General features: G+C 40.2%; 1 protein-coding gene and 2 gene segments (V, D, J or C); all 3 read left to right on the forward strand.

The window, feature by feature from the left end:
• The first annotated feature begins 1,283 nt into the window (after positions 1-1,283).
• On the forward strand, positions 1,284-2,775 carry LOC122886903. The segment is given in 2 exon segments: positions 1,284-2,098; positions 2,189-2,775. Coding segments are annotated over 2 exon segments (435 nt in total).
• A 1,322-nt stretch (positions 2,776-4,097) lies between these two features.
• On the forward strand, positions 4,098-5,643 carry LOC122886914. The segment is given in 2 exon segments: positions 4,098-4,347; positions 4,627-5,643. Coding segments are annotated over 2 exon segments (429 nt in total).
• Positions 5,644-8,000: 2,357 nt separating this feature from the next.
• LOC122886672 lies at positions 8,001-18,756 on the forward strand. Its single transcript, XM_044219150.1, has 5 exons — positions 8,001-9,263; positions 12,651-13,018; positions 13,342-13,351; positions 16,284-16,553; positions 16,663-18,756. The coding sequence occupies exons 1-5, from the start codon at positions 9,068-9,070 to the stop codon at positions 17,010-17,012; spliced, it is 1,194 nt and encodes a 397-aa protein (XP_044075085.1). The 5' UTR covers positions 8,001-9,067; the 3' UTR covers positions 17,013-18,756.
• The last annotated feature ends 3,049 nt before the right edge of the window (positions 18,757-21,805 follow it).

Here is a 21,805-nt window from a genome sequence, read left to right on the forward strand (position 1 = left end):
TTTGTTCCTGTGTGGATCACCAGGCGTTGAGGGCTCATGAGGGTCTCCTTTTTCAAAAGCTTCACTGCCTGACCGGTGGTGCTGCAGCGTTTAGATAAAACTGTCTTACCAGGAAAACGCTTGTTTGTGTCCAGGAATTTCCCATGAGAGTCAGATAGCAGGACCACTTGTGGGGCTTCCTCTTCAGGCTGAGTGGAGCGAAGCTGGGATGGGCAGAGCTGGCTGTGTGGATGTATCAGCAGGTGCCAGGGTGCAGAGCAGAGAGGGTGGGACAGAGACAAGGCAGGGAGAGTCTGTGTCTCAGTACTTGTCATTGTGGTGACTGATGAGAGTTGGTCTGTTAGGTGTTGAACTTGCCTGGTGAAGCTCCTTTCTCTATTCTCAGCATCCTCCTTCACTTTGGCTAACTGAGCACACTGTTCTCTAGACTTCCTCTGAGATCAGATGCCAAGCCCTGGTTGTCTCTCTTTAGCTGCTGGAGCTCCTCTTTAAGCTGCTGTAGAGTGTTTCTGGGTGGTCAGACAGCCTGGCTTGGGTCAGCTCTTTGAATTCAGCAAAGTCCAGCTTTTTTGTTTCATATTATATCATTGAAATTAAACTGAAATCCACTGTATGTGTCTGTCTAGAGTTGTGTACTTATTTATTAAACCACTAGGATAATTATTCTTGATATATCCCACTTTTTTAGCCATCGGTATGACCACAGACGAAGAATCTTGCGTATTTATTTCTTGCAACAAATATAGTAACAGGGGCAGTGACCAGCATAAGTGCTACTAAATGAAGACTGATTGGTCTATTAGTATTTGTCACGGATAATATTGAATCAATAAAATTCATTTCACTTTGATTTGGCCAAAAAGTGATTTCCACGAATCCTTCATTACGGGAAAGTGTCTGATCTAAATGTAGTACTTGAGTATAATGTTTAAATATGCCGTAGGCCTATCAAGTTTAAAGTTTAAGAGCTCTAATGTGCGGTTGCCACGTTAGAAATAAACGGGAGGAATTGAGAGTGCATTGAGTCGATCAATGTTCTGCCAGCATTCCTCGTTTGCCTTATATGCAGCAAAAGTATTCCTTTTTGCTGTAATGTTTTTTTCATATTCTTCATAGTGTTTGTCAAGCAGGGTAGCAAGGAAAAGACCCAAGTGCAGACAGGTAGGCAGAGCAGCTGCAGATCAACCATTTAATGATTAACACAAAAGGAGGAGAGGATAACACTTCAAAATAAAACGGGAAATAACAGGAAAAAAGCCAAAACCATGACACATAGCTCTCCATTATAACAACATGTTCCTCTCGACTGAAGTAGGTGGCACGCGATCGCTCCATTTTGTGCAGAAGAAAAGTCAAATGATGCGTCAAAAGCCCCCTTTTATGGAAACGCGCACAGAGCCTGAAGAAGAAAACCTGGTTAACAAAGAAAGATGATCACCACCGTCGTGATTCCCGTTATCTCTGATTGGGGTTTTAGGTTTTGTCGAGCCAGCTAAAGCAAAGGAAGCCTGGCTCTGTCGAACTTGCTTTGTAGTACACCCCTCAGGTGTGAGCGTGATTATGAAAATAAAGTTATGGTTTGATCGGTTCACCACCTACTGGCTCCCGTGGGTGATTGGCTACCTTTGGATAATGGCTCACCAGTGGCAGCTGGCCAATAGAGGGCACTAGGGCCACGTTGTTCAAATATTCATTCTCAGTTAACTTGTAATCTTTCTGATAAGAAATATTAAAGGGGCCGTAGCATGGTCACAACAATTAGCAGCTTTTATATGTTAGGGAACAAAGTGACTCAAAGGAAAGGAAACATGTCAGCTGACATTTCCAATGACGACTACATACAAGACAAGTTATACTAGGAAAGGAGAGTGTCAGTAAAATGTGCTGAGTGTAAAGTTGTCAGTCGAGGAATAACACAGGGCTGTGAATGAGCCCTGTCACCGTGATCAGGCTCCTCCTTCTGATCCACCAACTTAGTGTTGATGAAGACTCAACAGAGATCACAGCCTTCTTTATACTCGCTGTAGCTCACAGTTACTCAACACTGCAGACATGACGCCTCTGTTCATCTCGGTGTTGCTGGCTGCTGTGTGCCTCGGTATGAACACAACTCTGTTTCTTTGACATCAGTCCAACACTGACATGATTCTTTAACAGTACACTGATACTGTTTGTTGCTGTTTTACAGAATGCAGAGCACAAAAAGACAACGTGCTGCAAGTAAAAGATGATGTGACTTCTAGTGAAGGAGAGGCAGTAACACTTGGCTGTCAATATAACAGCAGTTCAACAAGTCCAAATCTCTTCTGGTACAAACAGGATAGAGACAACAGCCCCAAATTCATACTGAGCCGCTTTAAACTGGACGAAGGGAACACGCCAGACGAGTTTAAGGAGAGATTTTCATCCACACTGGATTCCACCTTAAGATCAGTTCCTCTGAAGATCCACAAGCTTCAGCTGTCTGACTCTGCTGTGTACTACTGTGCTGTGACGCCCACAGTGACAGGAAACACCAAGACTCTGTACAAAAACCTTTGGAGCAAAGACAACAGAATACTCCACAACATCCACTAGAGGGAGTCACACACTGTTAACCTTCAGTGGTGTACGATGATATAGTCTGGATTCTTTGCACTGATGACAGAAAAATGAAGCCTAAATAATAAAACAAAAATGAAGGAGAGTGTTTTTATCCCTTGTTGTCAGCAGTTTCATGTGGGAACAATGGAGAGAAAATAGTTCCCACACGAAACTGCTCACAACAAACCTGTGGATTATCTTGAGGACCCAGGTCATGATTTCTGGAAAGAGACGTTGTCGAGTTTTTCAAATGTAGTTTTTTTGCCGCTTTGACCTCCACAAGCCGAGTGCCATATAGTCCCATTATATTCAAATCATGCAGACATCTCTACAGCCGATACCTCCAAAACTCGGCAACTCACACCAAAACAATCCAGATAGATAAACAGCTCTACAGGTAACAGGAGAAATACGTATGATTGATTTGGGGGTGAACTGTCCCTTTAATGGCATCTTTTCTTCTTCTGTGGCCTGATTCTGTTTGGCCACTAGATGCCACTGTAACTGCTGTTAATCCAAGCTGACCACAGGTACTGTTCCTGAGTGATGGAGCAGGTTACAAGTGTCTCACATGAAAATTTGAAGCTTTCAGCTGGTTCAGAAGAGTTTTATTTTAAGATTACTCTCAGTAACCGTTTACATTTATTCTCAAAGGAAATCTCTCATATTCAGCAGAAGTTGGCTGACTGAACTGTCACAGTGAGATAATGTGGACCAAATGATGCTTCTGTGCTACATGCATTTCAGTCTTGAGGAGGAATTAGTTTTTGTATCCAACATGAGTGAAACATGATGTATACGATGGTGACGGCAGCATCAGTGTCATTTCCAGAGTGGAAGGTAGAGGAAGTGTAACTGAGAGAAGTGAAAATACAGAGCTACGAGGAGACGGAGAGATTCAGGGAGGAGCTGAGCTGTTACTGAACTATAGAAGAGAGAGGAACTTCCATATTCAGCAGAGTTCAATACACAAACCAGAAACATTACCTTTATTCAACATGCTGTCACTGGACTATTATGGACTTTCTCTACTGTTACTATCCATTCTAACAGGTGTGTTAGATTATGCAGCAAGGAAACGTTTAATTCCAGTAACATCTGAACGTGAATCAATTATTGAGACTTTAACAACATGAAATAACAGAGTTATCTCTTCCTTCAGGTGTCAGCTGTGAAGAACTCACTCCAGTCAAGAATGAAGAGTTCAGTTTAGAAGGCAGCACTGTTACTCTGTCCTGCAAATACGGCAAAGGTTCTGCCAATTATTTCTTCTGGTATCGACAACATCCAGGAAAACCACCACAGTTCCTCATTTCTCATCTGGAATCAGGAGAAATATTAGCAAATCCAGTCTCTGGACTGTCTGTTAAAGTGAGTGAGGATAAAACCCGAATGGATCTGCAGATCTCCTCTGCTGCAGTGACAGACTCTGCTGTGTACTACTGTGCTGTGACGCCCACAGTGACAGCAAACCCACAGTCTCTGTACAAAAACACAAGCTGACACACTGACAAGCTGCTGGAAGCCTTTTTTCACCCACACTGTTGTACTGAAGTTTTGACCTCCACTAGAGGGCGACATTATCAAGTAGGCGGTGCACTACTTCTGCACTGTGTTCAACCATTGTGTCAATAATAACTGCTGCTGTGAAGAGAACAATTCTCAGACTGAATGTTGAACAGCAGCTAGTTTCTCCTATTGATTTAAACCTTGTTGTAGAGATGGAACATTGGCTGTGGATTATTCTTGCTGCTCTTTTCTTTGGTAAGATAGAAAGCACAACATGTTTCCCCTCAGTTTTCAGCATATAACTGAGCTATCAGTACTTTCAATGTTCAGTATGAAGAAAAGCAAAATGTGATTTCTGTTGGCATCGACTATCTTCTAAACAACTAGTTATATGGTTTAATCTGACATCAGAGTCAAAATCACAACTATTCTAGATCTGTGGGTAGGTAACTCTTTAAACCTGCTGACTGTTCTCCTTTAATCAATCATCTTTATTGATTCAGCTCTTCCTCTGGATGTTCTCTTCTTCCCCAGAGTGTAAAGGAGAAGAGAGTGTGATCCAGCCAACAGGAGATGTCATTGCTACTGAAGGAGACACAGTTACACTTGGCTGTACATTTGATACCAGTTACACAGGTCTCACTTTGTTCTGGTACAAACAGGATGGAAACAGCAGCCCCAAATTCATACTGAGCCGAATTAAACGGGACGAAGGGATCACACCAGACGAGTTTAAGGAGAGATTTTCATCCACACTGGATTCCACCTTAAAATCAGTTCCTCTGAAGATCCAGAAGCTTCAGCTGTCTGACTCTGCTGTGTACTACTGTGCTCTTCAGCCCACAGTGACAGGAAACACCAAGACTCTGTACAAAAACCTTAGGAGAAAAGACAACATAATACTCCACAACGTCCACTAGAGGGAGTCACACACTGTTAATCAGAATCAGAAATACTTTATTGATCTATTTATGATTGGTGATAGGTTGTTTAGTTTAGTTTCCTTCTTTTTCTAGCTTTCTTTATGACTCATTGAATTCTTTCTTTGTAAAACTGAAACAAAATATATAAACCACAGACTGTATGAAATATAAGTGTGGTGGGTCCTGCCATGCAGTGCCTGACACTGCCGCCTCCCAGCTAATACTAAAGTGGGTGGATGGGTGGAGCTAAGGTTGGCCGAATGAAGCCTGGTTGCTGAAACCAGCCACCTGTGAATTAAAGCAGCCACGCTCTTAATTATGCATAACTTTAAGTCTTAATATCTTAATATAATATAAACGGGTGAGTTATATAAAAATTCACCCCCTCACAGTTGTCATGAAGGGGGGAATTAGCTTTAGAGGCCAAAAACCATCTTTTGTACCAGGTTGTAAACATGTTTATTTCTGCTGTAAAGTTGGACATTTTTTACATGGGGGTCTATGGGGATTGACTCACTTTTGGAGCATCAAATGGCCATTGGAGGAACTGCAGGTTTTGGCACTTGGGAGGATGCCGCTTGAGATATACAATATACAGCTGAGTACAATTAGTTGTCTGCGTGGTTATGTGCTTCCTTTCAGAAATCAGAATCAGAAATACTTTATTGATCCCAGAGGGGAAACTCTTTTGTTACAGCAGCTCGCCTTTACGTCAGTGCACACAGGAATAGAAGTACTAGCAAAAAAAGATAATACACTATAATACAGGTCAGAAAATAAATTAAGTACCAAGTGGGTATAAGTATAAAATAAAATAAGTGTGAAGTACGAAGTGGGTTTACCGGTTGATGATGATGATAATAATAATAATAATAATAATAATAATAATAATACGGTATAAGGTAATAGTGCATGAACTGTCAAGTCAAGTGTAGCTTATTAAGGTTATAATAAGACGGAGGATATTGCACAGCAGTAATAGAAGTATGAGTAATATCAATATCAATAAATAGGGAATTTTAAACTAAAATATTGCACAGGAGTATTACACAGAATATTGCACAATTATTTCAAGTATGGCAGAGGTGTAATGATCAGTGTCCAGTTTAGTGGCTTAGGGTCATACAGACTACCCTTAGAGGGAGGAGTTAAAGAGTCTGATGGCCACAGGCAGGAATGACTTCCTGTGGCGCTCTATGGTGCTTTTTGGGGGGATGAGTCTTCCGCTGAAGGTGCTCCTTTGCTTGACCAGCACGTCATGGAGCGGGTGGGAGACGCCGTCCAAGATGGCATGTAGTTTGGCCAGCATCCTCCTCTCTGACACCACCGCCAGAGAGTCCAGCTCCACCCCCACAATGTCACCAGCCTTACGGATCAGTTTGTTGAGTCTGTTAGCATCCGCTACCCTCAGCCTGCTGCCCCAGCATGCAACAGCATACAGGATAGCACTGGCCACCACAGACTCAAAACATCTTCAGCATTGTCCGGCAGATGTTGAACGACCTCAGCCTCCTCAGAAAATAGAGGCGGCTCTGGCCCTTCCTGTACAGAGCTTGAGTGGTCTTAGTCCAGTCCAATTTATTGTCCATGTGTACTCCCAGGGACTTGTAATCCTCTACCATGTCCACACTGACCCCCTGGATTGAAACCGGGGTCACTGGTGCCTTGGCCCTTCGTAGATACACAACCAGCTCCTTAGACTTTGTCGCATTAAGCTGCAGATGGTTCTGCTCACACCATGTGACAAAGTTCCCCACCACAGCCCTGTACTCAGTCTCATCACCACCGCTGATACATCCCACCACAGCAGAGTCATCAGAAAACTTCTGAAGGTGGCAGGACTCTGTGTGGTAGCTGAAGTCCGTGGTGTAGATGGTGAAGAGGAAGGGAGAGAGGACAGTCCCCTGAGGGGCCCCAGAGTTGCTGACCATGCTGTCCAACACACAGTGCTGCAGGCGCACGTGCTGTGGTCTGCCAGACAGGTAGTCCACAATCCAGGACACGAGGGGGGGCATCCACCTGCATCGCTGCCAGCTTCTCACCCAGCAGGGCTGGCCGGATGGTGTTGAAAGCACTGGAGAAGTCAAAAAACCTCACCGTGCTTGCCGGCTTGTCCAGGTGGGTCTGGATGCGGTTCAGCACGAAGATGATGACACTTTTGGACAGAAGATGATGACACTTTTGGACATCCAGTCCTTAATTTCAGCGAGGCAGGACAGAATACAGGACACGTCAGTGGCACCAGGCTTGATCTGGACATACAGCTGAGTGTAATCCGTGTAGCAATGAAAATTGACATTATGTCCACGCATAATTTGCCCCAGGGGTAGCATCTACATAGTAAATAAGAGGGGACCCAGAATAGACCGCTGAGGGACCCCACAAAACAGAGGAGCACGAGAGGAGGAGGCATCTCCAAGCATAACAGAGAAAGACCTTTCTGACAGATCAGAGATGATCCAATCTAGAGCCACATCACTGATGCCAACACAGTTCTTCAGACATTGTGGTTCACTGAGTCAAAGGCTGAGCTGAGGTCAAGGAGAATTAAAATAGAGTACAGGCCTGCGTCAGCAGCAAGCAGAGGAGTCTCTGTTCGAACCGGTGTGACATACTGCTTTAAAAACCAAGTGGGCATGCAGTCTGAAGGGCAGTGTGCAGTCGGGGCTTTTGATTTTCAGTTGTTTCTCTCCAGATTCATTCAGGTGAATTTTCTGCAGATTCCTCCTTCAGTCTGACCTTCTTGGATGATGATGACTGCAGCATCACAGTCATTTCTAAAGCTTCCATCAGCCTGAATGGAAACAGACCACAGCAAGAGGAGGAGCTACACCACTGAATATGAAAGGCTTCACTTTGGAACTGAAGAGCTGCTGTGCTCTCTCTATTGTTCATTCAGTACAAGTGAAAATCATGCAGCGCTCTTTGGTTTGGATAATGTTGTTCATGTTTCATACAGGTAAGAACTCAAAAGATGTACCAAGATGTAAAAGGAAATGTAGACATCTTATTAAATTAAACTTGAATTCAATTTTTATTCTACTAAATTGGATTTAAAGATATATAAGAAAAAAATACAAATGTCACAAGGAAATATATGTTTGTTCATTTCAGGATCCTCTGAGGATGTAGTGAAACCATTTGAAGATGTAATGCTGGTTTTGGAAGGAGATACTGTGACTCTCTCCTGCAACTATTCAGGCTCTGTCACCAACGTCTACTGGTATCAACAGAAGTCTAGTTCATCTCCACAGCTTCTCATCGCAGATTATTCAGAGAAAACAGCAAGGTTGTCTGTTACACATGACACAAAAACAAAAGAGGTTCATCTGCAGATCTCATCTGCTGCAGTGACAGACTCTGCTGTGTACTACTGTGCTGTGAGGCCCACAGTGACAGGAAACACCAAGACTCTGTACAAAAACCTTTGGAGCAAAGACAACAGAATACTCCACAACGTCCACGAGAGGGAGTCACACACTGTTAACCTTCAGTGGTTTGTGATGATACAGTCTAGATTTGTGGGAATGATGATTCAACAGAAGAATGTTTGTTGTATAAAATAACAGAAACTCTTAAAGATAATGAGGTGTTGGGGAATGTTAACTTTGTAGATGACGTATGGTTCATATAACTGAGAGGTGCCCACCAACGTTGTTTTCTCTCTTCACTGCAGTTTTATCCTTAAAGCTGAAACTGGTTCACACGACAGTTTGATCCAGAGGACACATTACAAGATATATAAGACCACTAATTACTTTTATTGATGCATAATGTGTTTCTCTGTATGTTGACTTTTCCCAGTCATTGTCTAATTTCAATATATGATAATTTTACTGATATCGAACCATTTAACCTCCAAAAGGAACAATGACATTCCCAATGTAGACAACAATGATGACGTACATTTCAATTCCAGTTTGATCCATTTCCCAGAAGCACAAGTCTGCTGATTGCACAACTAACTTCAATAGCTTTAACGTTGGTGGTTTGAAAACAGCAAAAGGTGATTCTCTGGACCCGCCCACTGACATTTAACTCTAATTTAACCAATGAGGTTATTTCTCCAGCGCAGATTTATTTGGAGGAAAAAAAAGCACAATCAGATTGATGTTGAGGAGAAGGGAGGCCGTTTAGTGTTTTCATTCTACTGCAGTGGAAGAACATTGCTCATCTGCTGTCTGTCTGGCTTTAACAACTCCAAAGACATGTTGCTTTACCTCTTTTTACTTTTCTCTCACTTTACAGGTGAGTTTAAGAACAGAGATTTAAGTTTTGTTTAACCTGCTGAATTAACCAGATATACACAACCTGTATTTCAGAACTTTTCTCATTTCGTTGCTCTGACAGAATGCACATCATGCTTTCATCATCTTGTAAAAATGAGTTAATGGAGTTCTACTTGTTTTGGATTTTGCTCTTTCTGTCCACAGAGTAACACTGTACAGCTGACATTTTCCACTGTCTTCTCCTCTCAGCCTCATGAACAATGTTAGTCTAATGGCTTCATTTTCTCTACTTTTTCCAGGACTAATAGCTGGAGACAAAATCTCTCCTGTAGGACATGAAAGAGTCAGTGAAAGAGAAGGAGAATCTGTCACACTCACATGTGAATATCAGACAACTTTAGATGATCCTGACCTTTACTGGTACAGACATTCTGACCTTCAGGCACCTCAGTTTATACTCTGGAAAGGAGCAAAAACAGGTGAATACATCCCTGATAATCGATATGGATCTCAAACATCACCAACATCAACTAAACTGACCATCACAAGCCTAACCCTGGCAGACACAGCTCTCTACTACTGTGCTCTACAAACACAGTGATACAAAGCGTAGAAGAGGCTGTACAAAAACCTGAACACAGATATCTGACTGCTCTTCAAAGAGGGGGGAAGTGGGATTCAAACCACAGCTTCATATCAGATGGATTCTGCTAATTCCTGTTTTATCAGAATCACTGTGGTTACAGTTGCTAATGAAACACTGTGGGAGGATTCACATGAGACACACAGGGTTACAGAATGCAGAGCACAAAAAGACAACGTGCTGCAAGAAAAATTAGATGTGACTGCTACTGAAGCTGAGGCAGTAAGATTTGGCTGTCAATATAACAGCAGTTCAACAAGTCCAAATCTCTTCTGGTACAAACAGGATGGAGGCAACAGCTCCAAATTCATACTGAGCAGCTTTAACAAACCAGACGAGTTTAAGGAGAGATTTTCATCCACACTGGATTCCACCTTAAGATCAGTTCCTCTGAAGATCCACAAGCTTCAGCTGTCTGACTCTGCTGTGTACTACTGTGCTCTGCAGCCCACAGTGACAGGAAACACCAAGACTCTGTACAAAAACCTTTGGAGCAAAGACAACAGAATACTCCACAACCTCACTAGAGGGAGTCACGCACTGTTAACCTTCAGTGATATGTGATGATACAGTCTATGATTATTTTACTTGTTCATACTTGTTATGTAAAGCTTTAGGTAGGAAGGGATTTAGAGAGGAATAAAACTGGCTGAGTAACAGAAAAGTAACAAACAGCAAAAAAGAGGTTCTCATGTTAAACGGCCCAGTGTGTAGGATTTAGTGGAATCTAGTGCTGAAACTGCAGTTTACAACCACCTGGATAATAGTCGCATCACGGTCGCCTTCCAAGCGTGTAGGAGAAACTACGGTGGCCGCGACAAACATGAACGGCCCTGTTGAGAGCCAGTGTTTGGTTTGTCCATTCTGGGCTACTGTAGAAGCATGGTGGTGCAATATGACGACCTCCGTGGAAGAGGACTCGCTCCCTCTGAAGATATAAAGGGCTTATTCTAAGGTAATGAAAACACAACGGTTCTTATTTTCAGGTGATTATACATTAATGAAAACATACTTATAAATATTATATTCCATTTCTGCAAATAGATCATCCTAAATGTTTCACACGCCTTTAAAAAGATCAAGCTAAGCATTATGAGCTGTTGTGGATAAGAATGTCAGCTGAATAAACATATTTATTGGACACCAAGTACAAAAAATTTTCCGAAACAGTGGAAAATAGTGTAAATAAGAGTAAAATGGGCATAATTTATCAATGCATTTCATGATACAGTAAAGTCTATAGTTAATTTACTCTCAGAAAGGCTTGTTAATGTAAAGCTTGAGAAATGACACCACTCAATTTATTCACTCTGAATATTTAAATAAATTTCACCAATGTAACCACGGCAACACTCAGTGGTTTCTTTTCCGACTCATATTAGGAACACAAGTTTTTAAGAGGATGAGCTGAAATACAAAGAGAAGCTTTTAAAAGCAAACTAGATCTATTTTGCTTTAAAGTCTAGATTGTAGAGGTGTGATCATTCCCTCAACAATAAATGCTAACTCTTCTTTCAACAGAAATGATCATTTGTTGTTCTTCAAATTATCTCCTTTAGAAACAAATATACTATCTCAGATCCGTGGCTGGTTAATAATTAAGAAGAAATTACTACAAGCAACTCTAAAGTTTCTCTTGTATCATTTAACAAACTGATGGGTAATAAGAGCTTTTGGATGGTAGATGTGTAGATGAGGTGTTTACATGAATGCTGAGAAGATCAACCAACAGTGTCCTTTCTCTCCACAGCTGTTTGATCCCTGATGAATATTAAAACATCCATTAAAATTAGATATATCAGTTGACAAATAAAATATTTTACAAAACAAATAACCATGGACGACTAAATAATGATCAACCAAGAAATGAAAAAGCTTTTAGGAGCTTTCAACCAAATGTCATGGATCAGGACATCCAAAGAGGAAGACTGTCTGAGAACACCAGACCAAAATCAGTCACAGCGTTGACTGGGAAAGAGTAAAAGTCACTGACCACAAGTCATCCAACACCTTAAATAAGAAAAGTTAAGACATTAAGACACGATTGCTTCTGATCACTGCTAGGGCTGACTTAATATATAAAATATTAATATTAAGATTTCTCCACTGTAGTTAAGAGAAGTATAAAACGTCCTCCATGTTCCCAGAATAAAGACCAACTCTTCAGGTAACCAAGCTTCCTTCTAGTGTGACCTACCTTGGTCTCACAATGGTGCGAAGAACTGAAACTGGACATTCAGTAAACATTTGTCTGAGGCAGAGCTGCTCTGGATGCACAAATTATCTCACTGGCTCAGTTGAACTTTTCTAAAAAAAAAGGTGATTCTCTGGCCCCGCCCACTGACGTTTATCTCAACCAATGAGATTATTTCTGTCTCCAGAGCAGAAATGTTTGAGGAACCTGATGTTGAGGAGAAGGGCTGTGCAGCAGAGAGGCTGTTTAGTGTTTTCATTCTACTGCAGTGGAAGAACATTGCTCACCTGCTGTCTGTCTGGCCTTGACAACTCCAAAGACATGTTGCTTTACCTCTTTTTACTTTTCTCCCACTTTATAGGTGAGTGTTAGAACAGAGATGAAAGTCTCATTTAACCTGCTGTTTTAACCAGATATTTGGTCTACATTTCGTAACTACAGGTTTATCTGTGTAAGGTAACAACTTCCATGATCGAAAAAGACATTTGGTTTATTGAATGAATCCAAAAAGTCAAGAACCTCCGTTGAGTCTCTTGCAGACTAACTGACACGAATGACTCATTTTGCAGCCCTGGGTTCCATGAACAGCATAAAGCCAGAAAGTCCTGAAGAACATGTTGCAGACGGAGGAAACATCAACCTGAACTGTAAATATGAGGGTGCTATCTACAATATCCAGTGGTACCGACAATACCAGAGATCCAGACCAGAGTTCCTGCTCTCTATCACAGAGGGAGGATCGATTCATCCAAGTGATTCTGATTTCTCAGCTCACATTAACAAAACAGAGAAACGTGTCGATCTGCAAATCATCTCAGCTGCAGTGGCAGACTCTGCTCTGTACTACTGTGCTGTGACGCCCACAGTGACAGGAAACACCAAGACTCTGTACAAAAACCTTTGGAGCAAAGACAACAGAATACTCCACAACATCCACTAGAGGGAGTCACACAAATAAAAATCAATATGATGTAGTAATAAAGTCTACAGTCTGTGTGCTTGAAACTTAGCTACGAACTGAGAGGCACCCACCAAGGGTGTCCTCTCCACTGCAGTTTTATCATTTAAGTTAAAATTGGTTAATAAAACCTCATTAGTTTCACCCAGAGGACAAATGACAAGACATAATGATCACCACTAACTTTAATTAACAGACAACTCTGTTTCTCTGTATGTTGACTGTGTTGCTCATTGATTGTCTGGATGAAACAGAGCACTGTTAATCTAATATCTAATCAGTTTACCAATGTCTTCCACTAGTATGACCCAGGTTAGTCTTCGAAAGGTATGAAGATATGATTTATTATTGTAAATAATAATTACTATACCAGCCTTTCCATATGCAAGACAAAGTCTAGTATTGGACTTGTATAACAAAATGTATGTTTTGTCAAAACAAAAAACTAAACTAAAATTAAAAACAAGGTATGTGGTTTGATACAGAATAAACATTTATGTAGGTAATGCTGACACACCAATAACATGTTTACAGAATAAAATGTGTCGAACCCTGAAAACTCCATTGTGTAGCCCTAATTAACATATGACTGGAGGGCAATGATGTATTAAGTAAATAAATTGTCCAGTAACACTGACATTAACTGTCAGAGAGAAACTGTCTTTTGGAATACAACATTTTGTAACTAAAGAAGATTTTAAACCAACTTTGCCTCCTAGTTACAATTAACCTAATTGAGCATTAACAGAAGATAACCTTCCCTGTTTAAATCCCCCCAAAACAATCTACATCATTTATTTTTTCATTTCTGCAAGCTTCTCATTCGCTCGCTTGTTGTTCTTTCGTTCTCTTTTCTTCTACCAGGCGGCCAACAGGAGCAGCTCTTTTGTGACGTGTACCCTGGTTATGCCCCCAGCAGACCTGACATGTCAACAATGAGCCTCTGATCAGAGACCTCTCCTTCTGATTCTCCACAGTCAATTCTTTGTCAATGGAAAATCCTCTCTCCACACTATATATATATATATCCATGAGACAAGTCTCACCACATTATATATATATATATATATATATATATATATATTCACCACATCCCACACTCTCAAAATCTTGGTTTTGTCCCCATTGTCTCACACAGCAGGGTGTCAACTCAATTTGTTTTGGGGTCAAATTCCCTGAATTTAGCCTGAAGAGCAGCCAAATCACATAACTCTCTAAACTCTCTGAGGATATCATCACACATTGTCCCATCTGTGTTTAGCTTCAACAAGCATGTGCAACATTCTTTTCATTTGAGTTACGCACATTTCCTTAGATTCAACCATGCGTCTCGGGTCGAGGCACTGCATGCTTCTCACTAATCTGTGATGCATTGGAGGCTTTTCCAGCAACTTCTCAAGGAGTGTGATCAAGAGTATCTTGCAGTCCATCTTAATCTCTAGTCTGCCTCTGAAATGTTTTTGGAAGACCTTAGTTAATTCAGGGTGGCTACTGCTGCAAATCCAATATCAATCTGAGAACTGTCCTTGTGTAGATTGCTGCCCTGAAAAGGGGCATGAAGGAGCTTCAGTGTGGATGTGGCCTCTTGCAGGTGCTTTCCTTCAGAAATCGTCCCTTGAACCCTGCAAACAATTAAAAATCAAGGGATTTTATGTTTCAGTTTGATCACTTAATTTGCAAAGTCAAGTGTATCTCTTATTTGAGTTAAACACACCAAATGAGCGAATATTATACATTCATAGCTTAGGTGATACAAACTACAGTGCTGTATGCTGATTCTATTATGCGCTTTACATAAAATCATTTATTTAATTTTAGTCATTTAAAAATAAATACATAATTCCTTATGTAAGATACTACACGTTGTCTTTATCCTACACTATGAGTGTCATTTATTCCTTGTGGAGGGCAAAAATTTTAAACTTTAAGGGACTTCCACATTGTGTGTGGGATCTTTAAGATATTAAATGTTTCCAATTGCTCTTTCAGAAATTGTGTACAAATGAAAAGCGAAACTAAATATGTGATGGACAACTGTTCATGTACCTGTTATGACAGCTTTATGATGTTTGATTAACCTATTACAATTCTACAACATTTTGCTTTGGATTAGGAGTTGTAAAATGGAAAACAAGTGAAAAATAGCCACACTTTTTATATTGTGTGTTTCTAATAGACTGCAATGTATAAAACATTAGCAATTACACCATCAATGTGTTTATCCTTACCTTTAATCAGTTTGAGCCTGTCATAAAATCCTTGTGACGGGCAGGGCAATCAAACAGCCAGTACAGGCCAGAGAGTCGGTGTTTAATTTCCCATCCAGTTGATTTACATCCAACTCTGAACGCATTGTGCAGTATGTGCAACCCACACAAACCGATGTTGATTACCGACCTTCCCACATCAGTCTGCACTTACTTCTGGAGTATTTCAAACACTTTCGAATTCACATTGATTTGGACGTGTTTCTATACTTTGGACAAAGTCACCGGGGTGAAAAAGCCAGTTATGGGTTTGAGACTTGATTCGCGTGCATCAGCAGCCTGGTGCTTAGCTCCTTTAGCATGGCTAGCTAGTGCTGCCTCTCCCATGTTCAAAATGTCAAAACGTTTTACTACACAGTCCACATTTTGCACATGCTGGGTCCTGGTCTTTCTCAAGCCATGCTTTGTACTTGTCCCAGTCAAGCTAGACATGATTAAATTGGCATTATCCTGACATTGCACAAATTTAAATCTTGTCAAAGTACAAGCTGCAACTCAGGTCGGAGTCTGATGTTACCCGACGCAGAGAACATCATAACATCAAGGGACGTGACTGATCTACCTAAACATTGAAGTATTGTTTATCCAATATAGATTTCTCTCAGTCGATCTTAACTGAACCACATATACTCTATTATACAGGTATTTGTGAAGAAAATTTCTCTGACTTTTTCCAAAACTTTCTGGGTTTATTTAATTTTCCAAGAACTTCTCCAGGCCCGAAAATTGCTATTTTCAAATTCCATGATTTTCCAGGTTTTTCCATGACCGTACGAACTTTGGTCTTTAAACCTATTGTGATTTGTCTATGGAACTGGATGTTAAAAATAAACAAAACTTTCGTTAACTTACTGACTGAACTGTGGATGATATGATGTGGATCAAATGATTTTTCTGTGATACTTTGAAAAAATTTTAAAGCAAACATGATCAGTTTGAGGCAACATTCTAAAACATTTTCTTCTATCCAACATGAGTGAAACATGATTTATACGATGGTGACGGCAGCATCAGTGTCATTTCCAGAGTGGAAGGTAGAGGAAGTGTAACTGAGAGAAGTGAAAATACAGAGCTACGAGGAGACGGAGAGATTCAGGGAGGAGCTGAGCTGTTACTGAACTATAGAAGAGAGAGGAACTTCCATATTCAGCAGAGTTCAAAATACAAACCACAAACATTACCTTTATTCAACATGCTGTCACTGGACTATTATGGACTTTCTCTACTGTTACTATCCATTCTAACAGGTGTGTTAGATTATGCAGCAAGAAAACGTTTAATTTAAATGTTTGTTGCATTTGAGTAATTCAGTAAGACTTTAACAACATGAAATAACAGAGTTATCTCTTCCTTCAGGTGTCAGCTGTGAAGAACTCACTCCAGTCAAGAATGAAGAGTTCAGTTTAGAAGGCAGCACTGTTACTCTGTCCTGCAAATACGGCAAAGGTGCTGCCGATTATTTCTTCTGGTATCGACAACATCCAGGAAAAGCACAACAGTTCCTCATTTCTCATCTGGAATCAGGAGAAATATTAGCAAATCCAGTCTCTGGACTGTCTGTTAAAGTGAGTGAGGATAAAACCCGAATGGATCTGCAGATCTCCTCTGCTGCAGTGACAGACTCTGCTCTGTACTACTGTGCTGTGAGGCCCACAGTGACAGGAAACCCGCAGTCTCTGTACAAAAACCTGACAGCTCCTCACTGAAGATTTACACACTTCAGCTCCTCATTTTATTGAACAACAGCACCACCAAGTGGACTTGAGCAGCTTTAACAGTCTTCTATCATGCGATTTTAAATGCTTTTGCAGATTCTACAACTTTGGACATATTTTCAGGTAGACTTCTAAGATGTTAAATAAATAGTTTTTCATTTGAAAACTTCTTCTACCCTGTCCGTCCAGTGGTTCCAGAACATTATTATATTGGTTTACTTGTACTGCGTGATATGTGATTTACATAATTGTGAAGTTAAACACAGATGGTGATGTAACAGCATTATATTATTGGCCAATGCTGGTCAATCACCCAGCCACCTCACCAATTTTCCACTGGTTCTCCTGAAACTATAACTTAACTTCTTGCTAATGGACACTGTATCCGTCCAGGGGACCAGAAACGTGCAAGAATGAAGAGAAATAATCTTCTATCACAGTATATGTATCAATATATATTGTGATATAGTAAATTCTCTGAAAAAAATCAATTGAGAATTTGTTCAAGGATAAAAAAAAAAAAAAACCCTGACAGGAATGCCTGTTTTTGGCTATTCCAGTAAATTAAATACCTGACAGATCAAAGCACTTTATCACTAGGGATGGGAATTGATAAGATTTTACGATTTTAAGATAAGTGCCATTATTGATTCTCTTATCGATTCCTGATCAATTTTCTGTGTGGAAAAATAGAACCAACACAGGTTTTTTCAGCTTCAACACAACTGTTTTATTTTCTCTGAGTCTGAACACAGTGTACAAAGAGAAAATGTGTTTCCCCAATTTTTTTTTGCGAGTCACCATTATTAGCTTAAGCCTATGGCATTTACTGGATAAATTAGCCTAGTAGCTAGCAAACATTTCCTCTACTCATAGCTTAAACTACATTTATACTTTCTCTCACTCACCGTTGGTTTAAGTCACTGCATCTGACCACAGCTGAATTTTAACTTAATGTAAGGTTAACGAGTTGTCATAAACTCCAGTAACTTAAAGATCACCTGTCTCTGCTCTGCTGCACTCAGCCCCACCCTCAGTGAAACGAGAGGAGAGAAGAGAAACTAGCGTGACCGGCATGCCGGCATCAATAAAAGGAATTTATAAGCTGGGAGGCATACGCTTCCGATGGATCTGACAATTTGGAACCGGTTCTCAACTCGATTCCCATCCCTAATCATGACATGCTGCACAAATAATATACAAAATATTATATTGCCACAAAACAGTCCTGCTCATTGATTTGCAACATTGCCCACAACAGTCAAATAATACACCAGGAAACCAAATGGATAAACACAGTACAAACAGTATAGCAAATTCTCAAACTTATAACTCATGATATATTCTCTACTGCCCACCCATATAAATAAACACATTTTTACAACGTCCAGTTCCTGCATTATTTTACGACACATTGTTTCACTGGGGACGACAACCTAAAACTTTTGCAGCAATCGCAAGGATATCAGGCTGAACATGAGGGAAATATGAAAAGAATAAGGAACAATACATCTAGAATATTTACATTTGATGGCAAACACAGAAATGATTTGATCAAAGAATAAACATTACAATATGACCAGATATTCAGTGCCTGCAATACCCATCTGCTTAGTTTTGCATCTCTGACAGAATTATAAATATACTCAACATTCACTTTATCACCCAGCCTAGGTGTTAGTACAAAGACAGATGTTGTGAATAAAAGCAGAAGTAGCTATCTGTGTATAGTTAAAGAATACAATTGATCTTAATCAAAGCATGGCCAGTCACAGCCAATCAAGAAGAAACAAAGCAACAAGCTACATTTTGGCAGAAACGTTCATCTCTGACTCAACAACAACTGCTTTAACACTGGGGCAGACCGCAAGCTAAGGCTGCTCTATGTTCTACACAACTTTCCCATACCTCATCTATCCATAAGCAAGCCAAGAGTGATTACTGGTTACAGCTATCAACAGTTAGACCACAGGCAGCGCTGTGGAGGGAATATTAAAATAGCATCCCTGTTGACTGAAAACCATATTTTTCCAAAATGTGTACTTTTCAGAAACTCACAAAAACAGCTTTGTTTTCAGCATAGTGACAATAACACTATACTGCAGATATTACAACATGGTGTAAAATGCACCTTACAAGTTCACCACAAACAAATAGTAATTTTACTACCAGTGTTTTTCAAGAAATACAACAATATGAATTTATTTTACTTATCTTACGTTAGTCCAGTGGCCCCCTTCTGTTTGAATTTGTACTTACCTTTTAAGAGTGCGGAAGGAGTTTGCGCAGCTTATGTTAGCATTAAGTTATATCTCGGTGGCAAAACAACTTTAATAAAACTCAATAATCCTTATAGGTGAAATCGAGCTGAAATGTCGAAACAAGGCGAAAATGTCCAAATCCTTGTGCTTCTAGTTGGCAGAACTAATCAGGAATAGGGGTGTGCCATATCCTATTGTTCACGATATATCGGTATAATTTTTAATATGATAAAAAAAAAAAATCATATCATGATAATGACAATATTGTTGACATAATGATGTCATACCGGTAACAGTTATGTCTTCCCTTGTTAAATCTGACCAGAAAAAATGCCAACAAACACTAAATGCGGCTGTTAAATTGTCAACCTTCCAAAGTCAACTTCCTGGGAAGACTCCTACACAGCTTCTTCATCACAGTGTCTTCTGTGTCTCACAGTTCACTGTTTGTGCAGCAACAGTGAATGCCAAAAGGTAAAAGGTTTACGCCGATTGTGAGTCACTGGCAGTTGGTAACTCTTACGATGAATTCAGGGCAGGAGTAATAACATAAGTATAAATCTGGTGATGTTCTATGTTTTTCTTATTATCAACAAATCCCATGTGCAGAGCCAAACCAACTAACAAGTATTTTGTGTGTGTGTGTGTGTGTGTGTGTACACACACACACGTCACACAGCGCTCACGCAAAACTTTACAATGTAAACAGCTTGATAGCTGCTTTACTGGAAAAGTTGACATGGAAGAACGTACTTTTAACATTTTCTAAAGCATGTAATTTGTATTCTCGTTGTGCTTACACTATAGTTCGTCGATATACAGTATAATGTGCTCATATCATTAACAAATTGCTAATGTTCTGACCTGAATAACGTTCGCCAGCTAAACGTTTCCAGCTCTATCTTCCTCTCCCCAATCTGTATTAACAGTAGGCACAACAATATTTAATGCAACAAAGCTAAATCAAGTGAACAGTAAACATGTGTCTCCTGCCTACACATTGTGTGGTCAGTATTTGTGAAAAAGGTGGGACTGGAGCAATTTAAACCAGTGCAACCAGATGGTGGCATTCATAGTCAGCCTGTATGAAGACAATATACTCGAATGATCTTACTCTAAATTTATCATCACTCCGTACACATGTAAAACAGCTCAATTGATAATTACCTTGAACAGTATCCGTTGTCCCATTCGTGGTCGGGTGACATTTACCCTCCATGTCACCGGAGTGGCTTTTGTTTTTGACAGCCAATCTGTCACATTGTATAGAGGAAGGCGGAAAGAGGAAAGAGGCTTGAATGGACAGTGGTCCCTCTCTTTATGTCCATCCTCACAGCCAGTTCTACGAGTGAGAAAAGAATTAATTAAATTCGTCCTATCAATTATGACATAGTCCAAAAATATTGCAATCAATTATAGCCAATAATGTCAACATGAACTCCGGAGGCTGTCTAACCTTCAGCTACAAGAGGAGATCCTGTCTAATATCTTGACAAGATGATCATGTTGATCTAAAGTAAAATAATTAGCAGGCTATACTAGATGCAATCATCCACTACATGGTGATTTTTTATCCCCGATTACAAATTGTTTAAATGTTAACTGTTATACATAATAATGACAAAGCCAATATGAACGTATTTTACCGTGCTGCTGTAATGTTATTGTTTTCCATGTCTGCTGAAAATACAAAGAAAACTAAACTAACATTAACTAGCTAGCTCACAACAAAAGTATTTCATATTAGCCACATCTGTAACAGGGCTCAAAAACGGCGTAATTTAACTCAGAATCAGTGCAGGGATTAGCAAGCAAGCTAGCTAACAACATCACTAATCATCATCAGACAGATCATCATAATCACGGCAACAACATTTTTATTTTTGAAAATTGTCACTATAGGTGCGTATATTAATACAATTATAGTAATATATAGTAGCACGAGTAAAAAGTTGGGTTACTTACAAATTCTCTCTGCAAGCAGTGAATCTCACATCGTCTGTCAGGCACACGTGTGCCCTGTAAACAAACCAACGACGCAACTACGACTCAATGGCTGGCTGGGGGCACGGCTATGGTAGAGGTGTGTTGGGAAAAGTAAAGACTGATGCATCTTCTTCCTCTGTTCCATAGAGCTCCATTGTTGTGCAGAAACTATTAAAACACATCAGTGAGCCTCACTGGTAGAGGTGCTGTGTCCGTACTGCATTATAGAAAGGAAGGGGGGCTAGCTTTGGTTAGCTGTCTTTCTTTCAGGGGTTCAGATGTGTGACGTCCTGTCGTGATGAAATCATACCACAGAGTAATGTAGATAGTGCTTGAATTGCAGACTAAGCAAGAGACTAAGCAATGGCTAACAATGCTGGCGTCCACCTGGTTAACTGCCTGTTAGTCTGTTGGATTGAAAGTGATATTACGAAATAGTTTTCCACCCACCCAAACAGATATTGCACCAAATTAATTGTCAGTCAGTAGCAAAAATTCATGCCCCCTGGAAACCATTAACATAGCGAGCACTGTCAC

The sequence above is a fragment of the Siniperca chuatsi genome, linkage group LG13, assembly GCF_020085105.1.
Source record: "Siniperca chuatsi isolate FFG_IHB_CAS linkage group LG13, ASM2008510v1, whole genome shotgun sequence".
In the NCBI taxonomy this organism is placed as follows: domain Eukaryota; kingdom Metazoa; phylum Chordata; class Actinopteri; order Centrarchiformes; family Sinipercidae; genus Siniperca; species Siniperca chuatsi.

What these genes read in the sequence shown, in the direction of transcription:
- LOC122886672 (XM_044219150.1), top strand. Translation starts at nt 9,068, where the DNA reads ATGAGGTTATTTCTCCAGCGCAGATTTATTTGGAGGAAAAAAAAGCAC. An exon ending in ACTTTTCTCTCACTTTACAG is followed by an intron (nt 9,264 to 12,650) that starts GTGAGTTTAAGA and finishes CTCATTTTGCAG; the next exon opens with CCCTGGGTTCCATGAACAGC. An exon ending in GTTACTATCCATTCTAACAG is followed by an intron (nt 16,554 to 16,662) that starts GTGTGTTAGATT and finishes CTCTTCCTTCAG; the next exon opens with GTGTCAGCTGTGAAGAACTC.